The sequence below is a fragment of the Suricata suricatta genome, chromosome 3, assembly GCF_006229205.1.
Source record: "Suricata suricatta isolate VVHF042 chromosome 3, meerkat_22Aug2017_6uvM2_HiC, whole genome shotgun sequence".
Lineage (NCBI taxonomy): Eukaryota > Metazoa > Chordata > Mammalia > Carnivora > Herpestidae > Suricata > Suricata suricatta.
The window spans coordinates 2,837,684-2,845,658 of NC_043702.1; the positions used below are offsets into that span (position 1 = coordinate 2,837,684).

The window sequence follows — 7,975 nt, forward strand, 5'->3', positions numbered from 1 at the left end:
CACAGGATCATTTCAAATGCACAAAAACGCCCCCTTTTCGCTTCGGTCCCTTCAGTTATGAAGCACTCAGAAGACGGGCTATTCACTCAGAAAGCTAGCTCCTAACGGTGTCGGGGGGAAGACGGCTTCCGCGGCCCCCAGCGCACCCGGGGGCTCTGGGCGCGGGCACGCGGGGGGCTCTGGGCGCGGGCACGCGGGGGGCTCTGGGCGCGGGCACGCGTGCCTTGACCTCAGCACTCCAGGGCCTTCCTTTGAGACAAGCAGGCCAAACCAACACGGCCCCGAGCTGGCCCGGCCCCCGCCCCCCGGAGCACACAGCTGGGGAAGGTGAGCCCAGGACGGGGACAGCGAATCCCCGGGGTGCGACCCGCCAGCGCAAAAGCGAGGCAGGCGCTGGTGGTCCTGGCGTGTAAGGGCCTCGCGGAGACCGGCGCTGCCTGCACGTACGAGCCAGGGCAACGATTTTAGGGACCAGGGCCCCGTGGTTGGGTCAGTGACTCCCTCTTCACATGCACTGCCAGCCTGTTGTAAATTCTCCCTCTTTTCAAAGAGAAGCGACAAACATGCCAGTGGTTAATCAGTCATTTAGAACCAACATGCCCCCGTTTGGTACCCTTAGGACACTAAACTCAGGGTCTTCTGGGGGTACTTTCTGGGGATCTGGGAAAGAAGGAGGAGTTTGCGTCCCATTGCTAGGTCCGCGGAGATGCCAGTCCGCGACTGCGCGCCTTACCTTCGGGACCACGGCACCTGCAGCTCCTGGTGGGCACGCGCGGGATCCACACCCTCAGAGTGGGGCGTGTCTACTCACATACACCCACGTGGTGCCCATGCAGACGCTGCTTCCGCCGGGGACCCTTACAGCATGCACATAATTGGGGTGCTTCAAAAGCAGAGGCAAAGACTGCCTCGCTGGTGGACAGCAGATATTTTGAGAAGGAAACGAGGTGAAACGCTGCTTGTCCGTTAGAGTACGGGAAGTGAGGAAAACGCAGACAGGCTTCCGTGGGAAGGGAGACACTGGCTCACGCCGGAGGTGGGGTGGGTGGGGGTGGAGTGAGGACAGAACGTGCACCAGGAAGCTGTTAGTTTTCCTGCTGAGGGTTATCGTGTCTGGGTCTTGGCTCAAACGCTGCACTTCTGAGGACGCTCAAAAGGCCCGCGGCGCAAGCCCACGCCGGCGGCCCTGCGGCTTTGAACGTGTGCTCTGGGGGCTCCCGGGAGCAGGCACGCAGGGTGAAGGCCGCGGGCCCCCCAGGGGTTAGGCTGGTTAGCACCGCGAGCCACACCCCGTACCCTGGTACCTTCATCTCTCTCAGCCCCTGCGTGTATCTGCCTTCTATGTCCTGAATCTGGTCCTTCAACTCACTCAGCTCCTAGGAGTTGGCAAAAGAGGCAAATGACATCAAGGGGCAAAGGGAGCACGGCCGCCAGGAACGAGAAGTGGTTCTCGGGGTGCCCGGGGGCTCAGTCGGTTAGGCGTCCGACATCGGCTCAGGTCACCATCTCACGGTTCGCGGATTCGAGTCCAGCGTCAGGCTGACAGCTCAGAGCCTGGAGCCTCTTCAGATTCTGTGTCTCCCTTTCTCTCTATCCCTCTCCTGCTTGCTCTCTTTCCCCTTCTCTCTCTCTCAAAAATAAACATTAAAAAATTTCAAAAAAAGAAAAAAGCGTGGTTCTTGAACTCTTTTCTACTTCCGGGGAGTTTCTTTCATTCAGGGAGTCTGAGCAAGTGATTTTCCTTTTTGTTCTTTTTAAGTGCTAAAGGAAAATAAAATAAATTTCCAGACTACAAAGATTAATAAGACTGAGGTATCTCGTATGATATTTTCAGTAAATTTTATAAAATTTAGGTCTATATGACCATATTTTTATACATTTAATTTTATTTCTTTATTGTTAAGTTAATTGATTCATTTTTCGAGAGAGCATGCAGAAGTAGAGGAGGGACAGAGAGAGAGAGAGAGAGAGAGAGTCCCAGGCAGACTCTGTGCTGTCAGTGCTGAGCCCAGTGCTGGGCCCGACCCCTCAAGCTGTGGGATCACGACCTGAGCCGAAATCTAGAGTCAAACACTCAACTGGCTGAACAACCCAGGGGCCCCTGTATTGCACAATTTTATAAAACAGGTAAGAGTGTCTGAAAACGAACAAGTTATTTTACTGGTATTTAATGGTTCGCTGGAGCTCTCCGGGGTCCTAGCTCGTGCGAGACACAGTAAACCACGACCGTTGGGACCCAGCCAGGCTCGGTCCCTGCGCTCCTGAAGCTCCGAGTCTCTGCCCGGCTGGCCTCGCTCACCGCTGCGCTCCTGGCGCCTGATGTCTGGTAAGAGCCGGACGCCCCCCACGTGCTCGCTGAGCGCGTGATCGGTGCTCTCAGGGTGAAGAGCAGAGACGGATTATGGCTGCAGCGCGCTCTCCGTGGATACAGCAAAGGAAACGAGGGAGGAGCTGCTGGGGGCCAAGGGAGGGTGTGCGGACGTCTTAGGAAGAGCAGTCAACAACCTGTTCTTACAAAAGCACAGGACTCTGAAGGTATCTTCAGGGAACCTAGATCAAACCCTGCCTGATGCCGAATCCCTTCTCTGAGCTCCCTGGTAAAGGGTCACCCAGCTGTGCAGACCCCACTGGCAGCTGGTTTGCCTTTTAACCAATTTTTTAAGTTTATGTATTTTGAGAGAGAGACTGAGCACATGAGCAGGGAAGGGGCAGAGAGAGAAGCAGAGACAGAGAATCCAAAGCAGGCTCCAACCTGTCAGCACAGAGCCTCAAGTGTGAGATCATGGTCTGAGCTGAAGTCAAGAGCTGAAGGCTTAACTGACTGAGCCGCCCAGGTGCCCCCGAACCAGGTTTAATTATTAGAAAGTTCTTCTGTTGGTGAAGCCAATTCTGACCCTTTACGCTTCCCCTCTGGCCGTGGCTCTGCTCTCCAGACCACACGAGGGCCCGTCACTTGAACAAACAGCACTAACTTTCTCTCTCACACACGCACAGTGGCCTTGCACTGAGTGGCAAGGGTGCAGCGGAGAAAAGTGGAAAAAATACGTTCCAGTGGAAGAAAAAAAAAGTTACCAAGGCCCCAGGACGAGATCTAGTAAAAGCATATGAGGCATATTACACACAGAAAAGAGGGGCACGTTCTAGGCGGAGGGTGGGGGACATGGGAAGGGGCAAGTGGTGTTGGGAGCGGTGAGTGATCTGGTGTCCAACACATTCTAGAACACGGAGACCGAGTGTCTACACGCACGGCGTGGTGAGGGCCCCGGGGAGCACCCCTGCTGGGGGGGGGCAGGCAGGCGTGGTTCCTGCCAGCGCCCAGAACACCTGTTTATGGCAGGCAGGAAAGACAGGACCGGGAAGAAAGATCCGGAACTTTACGAATTTATACTTGAAGACCGATTTTTGTAACAGGTTCCTCTAGGTCGTAAGTAGGTACAGGCAGCCTTACCTTGATCTCCCTGATGGATGCCTCGGTGTCCATGGAGATGGAGGTGTCCCCGCTGCCCCTCCGGGAGGAAGTCCCGCCCAGGGAAGCCAGCGTGGCGGCGGACAGGCCAGGCAGGCTGCGAGAGCCCTGCAGGGTTGCAAGGACAGAATGTGATTTTGGACGGAACCAAAATTACTTGTGGGTCTACTGCTATGGTTCCTTTCTTTGAATTCAGGGTTGAATCAGAAAGTCGTCAGTGGCTGGCAGAAGGCAATAAAGAAAGGTTCACTTTGAGGGACCCCAGGGATGCCTGGGAATTGGTCTGGATTAAGATTACGCTCCACGGTGGGGCCCACGGGGGGGCGCCGGCCGGTGGGCCACACACGACCCTGATTTAAGAGGAAGGGACACATTGTCTTGTTAATTTCACCCGCACACATCGGCCCGCTCAGTTCAGCAACGACACAGCATAAAGGTTTCCGGAAAGTCCTTACCTTCTCGGTAAAATCCTTTTCTGGTCTCTCTTCAACCTGTGGAGAAAAAGGACAAATACTAAGTATGTAAGATCACTGTGTGGATAACGGATTTAGAGGGCGTGGCCGTCACCATCAAACAGGAGCTTCCTTCGTGATGTAAAAACCGCTTTGCCGAGACCTCGGGGTGGGGGGGCTTCCGCCAGGCGGTGCGGGCACAGCGGGGGCTCGTGGGCGGCTCGGTGGGCCAGCGCGAACTTTACCGTGTGGGGTTTCCACGATCCTCATTTCCGGGGTGGGGGGGGCATGACGCTAAATGACACACACAGTGACCGCAGAAGGCCTCGTCGTCAGGCATCTGCTAAGGAACAGGACGGGCTTCCTTCTCAGGCTCCACGGTCGTGTGCTGGTCCCCGAGGTGGGAGGGGATGGCGAGCACCCAGCTGCTCACCCCCCACCCCGTTACTATGGTTACGGCGGAAGAGCAGGACCAGGAGCCTCCAGGCTGGAGAGCATCTTCATTTTGACTCCCGCTGCCTGGGTCTCCAAAGCAGGAGCCGCCGGAAGTTTTCCTACTTCTCGTGAGTCACAGAGGCCGTGTGAAGGCTCTGCTGTAACCATCCTGGGACCGACGCCCAGACGTGGGGCGCTGGCGGGGCGGGGGTGAAGGTGCAGGAGAACCGCCAGGTGAAAAGCGAGGATCCTCCTTCCCCCTCCAATTTGGCTTTTACGCGTCTCCTCTTTGCACGTGTCTCTGAGGCCGCTCTGCCCCTTCCCCGGGCGGGAGTCTCCCTGGGACCCAGGGCGTCGCCCCCAGGGGGCCCCTGCACCTCAAGGACGCCTCGGGGTCAGCGGGTGGAGTCCCTGCGGCCGCTCCAAGGCGACGTGTTCATTGTCCCGCACATGGAGGGCTCCCCGCCGGAAGCCCACTGGGAAGGTCACGCGGGCACGGAAACCCGGGGCTCGCTCGCGTCCAGGCCTGGGCTTCGGAGGCTGACGAGGGACCCTGCCTCTCCTCTCGCATCTCCAGGCCTCCTTCCTGCCGCTCAGGTGTTCCTGACTCTGACCCCCGGGGGCCGACTGCAGCGCGCCTGGGAGCACAGTCCGGGGCTCTCACTCAGCAGGCCGGCCGGGTGACCCGGCAGCCTCGCAGCACAGGCCACCAAGGAGGGGTCCCAACGGAGCTGCGTGGGGGGCCACGGCAGAGCGGCCCGTGGACGTGCCAGCAGCCCACCGGGAGGCTGTGCACGGGACAGCGTGGAAGTGCAGGGGCCCAGCACCGGTCGGGGGCCTCGGTGAAGCCCGTGATCTCTTGTAAAGACTGTCGACCTGGTCTCGTGCCCACGGCCTCACCATCCTGCCCCCCACCTGCAAGGCTCCCTGATGGCTACCTTCTCCCCTCCAAACCCCACCCCCTTCACCTCTCTCTTCAAGGGCAGGACACCTAAAGCAAACAGTAAAATAACGCAGCAAATAGAAGAGCGAACCAGACATCCAAGAGACTGCGATGGAATGATACAGAACACTCCATCGATCCGGAAGAAGGCAGTTTCTGAAACCAGCTCTCCGCTCAGCCACGCTCAAGGGTCTCCTGCCCAACAGACCCACGTTCGGCCCCGGGGTCCTGCTCCCAGAGCTACCAGATCTGGTCTCCCCCTCCAGGCTCACCCTTGGGTCTTTGGTAAGGACCTTCCCTTTTCACCATGCTGGTCTCCTTGCTGTCTTGGGAGGAGGAGAGGAACCAGGAGCACAGAGGTCCATCCTCAGGCCAGTGGGATGGACCAGAGAGCAGACCGGCCTGGCTCCCAGTCCGGTAAACAAGCCCGCTGGGCGGGGGTGGGGGCCTTCGGGTGCCAGTGCTCCCCCTGCCCACAGGACGCAGCCGGCGGTGCTGCAGGGCCAGCGCGAGCCTGTGCATCACGGAGTGAGGACGGCCCCCCCTCCCCGGCAGAGCCCCCCAGAGCCCTGGGCCGGCGTTCTGAGTTACGATGATAGAGCATTTCAAGTGCGGTTCTACAAAAGTCTTCCCGACGACTTTGAATCACTAAAGAAACGCTGACTCTATACCCACTGGTCTGCAGGGGAATCGATTATGTCTCCTGGGCCCGACGCCTTCCCTCCCAGGATCCGCTAGTTTGCAGAACAAATATTAACGACAGCAAGGAGGGTGATTTAATTGTCAGTCGAATACGAAGCCCCGTTTAACAGACTGTCGAACTGCTGCTGAAAAGGCTGCGGCTGTTTTGCTCTGCAGTTTATACGGAATCTTTCCCGACGGTTCACCAGCAACAGATAAATGTACACGGAACACCAGAAATCCTCTGTTCCCCTATTTCTGTGCCCATAAAAGGAGGACCCCGCGTTGTTCAGTATTTCCTGTGATGAAGAGAAGGAAGCATAGACACCAGACTGAAGCCCACTGGCTTTCTGGGTCCCTAACACAGTTTTGTTCTGCACTGAGTCACTGGTTACCATCCACATAAATATTATTTCTGTAAATTGCAAAACATCAAATAAGAAAAAAAACCTAGAACCACAGCTAGGTCTTTAGTTTAAAACTAAAAAAAGTTTAAAAATAGTTTTAAAAAAGCCTTTGCTCAGAATACATAACGAAGTCAGAATGTGGAGGGGACTCATGGGGAAGAGCACTGAATGTTCTATGGAAACCAACTTGGCAATAAGCTATTTAACAAAGAATGTGGAAATTTAGGATACGTCTCAAGTAGAGACCTAGCAAGGAAAAAAAAAATCAAGCCAGTTTCCGCTTAACTGTTGTGTCCGACTTCTCGAGTACATGTCAGGGTAGGTGCCATTTTGTCCGCTTCTGAATGACAAAGGAGACGCGTCATTCCGGAAACAGAAGTACCAAGACCTCAGGGAAAGGGCCCCCGCAGTCCCCTCAGCGGCCACTAGATGGCAGCCTGCACAGAGCTGAGGGGGTGGGCCCTGGAGCTGACCGCACCTGCACCCACTCCATCCGGTGCTCCTCACCTTCCCCTAACCAAAGGGACAGATAAGTCATCCAGGCTGGCCGTGTGTTTGATTTCAACATAAAGCACCACACTTTACCTCTGAGAATAATAGGTAAAGAAACGGATTTGGAAAACGTTGCCAACACCGTCCAAGCTGCTGCAGGAAACGGTGTGTGTAGACACAGTGGAGAGAGACCCAGGGGATGCTGTCCCGTACCCGGTGCAGGATGCCGGGGCTGGGATGAGCCGCGGGGCCTCCGGACCCCGGGCCGCTGTGCTGCACATCCGGGAGGCCAGCACTCTGCTACTCTCTGTCCCCAGCAATTCCAAACATCCCGGGTCGGTGGGAGATGTTAGATTTAGGCAACGTGCATGCCAGCATTTCATAATCACGACTGAGCGTACACATAGACCTCTTCTAAAATCTTCTAGAGTCGCTTCTAAACAATTTCTGTCGAATTTTCATCATGGCCACTCTTCCTTTCACAAACAAGTGCTCAAAGTAGCACGTCAAATGTTTGTTAGTTCCAGCCTTCCGGCATCGCGTCCATCCGCGCCTGTGGGTAAGGCTCGCTTCAGCGTAACGTCTGCCGAGGTCTAACTTTCCGGGCCTTCCCTGCCACGACCTGGCCTGCCCAGCTTCCTGGAGCCAGAACACAGCGTGAGGGCACGGTCACGGCTTACCAGCGTGGCCAGGCGCCATGGAACTTTCCCTGTGGTGCCCCCAGCCCTGAGCCCCGGATGGGAAGCAGGACCACAGGAGCAATGTCAGCACACGGTCGCCCTTGACAAACAGACATGAAGCCTGCTCAGAAAACACCCATTTTCAGGGTAATTTTCCTTCAAATATAAATAGCAGAAAAGTCTTCCATTAGCGTGGAAATGTTCGCTTTTAGTGCAACAATAATGACGTTCTCCTGCATGACTTATCCTTGAACTCCTGGAGTCATAACGAGTGACCCGTTTCCCCACCTGGTCCCGCCCCTGCCTTTTCATGCAACACGAAACATGAGTCACTACAGCCTTTTGTTTTTCTAGCTCAGACCGGCTGGAAGCTCACCACTCAGGCTTTCTCTACATGCACACGGGGGACGGGAATCGGG

General features: G+C 56.2%; 1 protein-coding gene across 1 annotated transcript in view; it reads right to left on the bottom strand.

Moving 5' to 3' along the window:
- The window catches only part of LRRFIP1 (LRR binding FLII interacting protein 1), a gene marked incomplete at its 5' end in the record, with an annotated part of 72,536 nt that overhangs the window by 19,390 nt on the left and 45,171 nt on the right, over positions 1-7,975 (bottom strand). Inside the window, 5 exons of the mRNA XM_029932855.1 lie at positions 614-660; positions 734-759; positions 1,099-1,376; positions 3,449-3,574; positions 3,922-3,957. Of these exons, the coding sequence (XP_029788715.1) occupies positions 614-660; positions 734-759; positions 1,099-1,376; positions 3,449-3,574; positions 3,922-3,957 (513 nt within the window). The remainder of the gene's footprint in view (positions 1-613; positions 661-733; positions 760-1,098; positions 1,377-3,448; positions 3,575-3,921; positions 3,958-7,975) is intronic.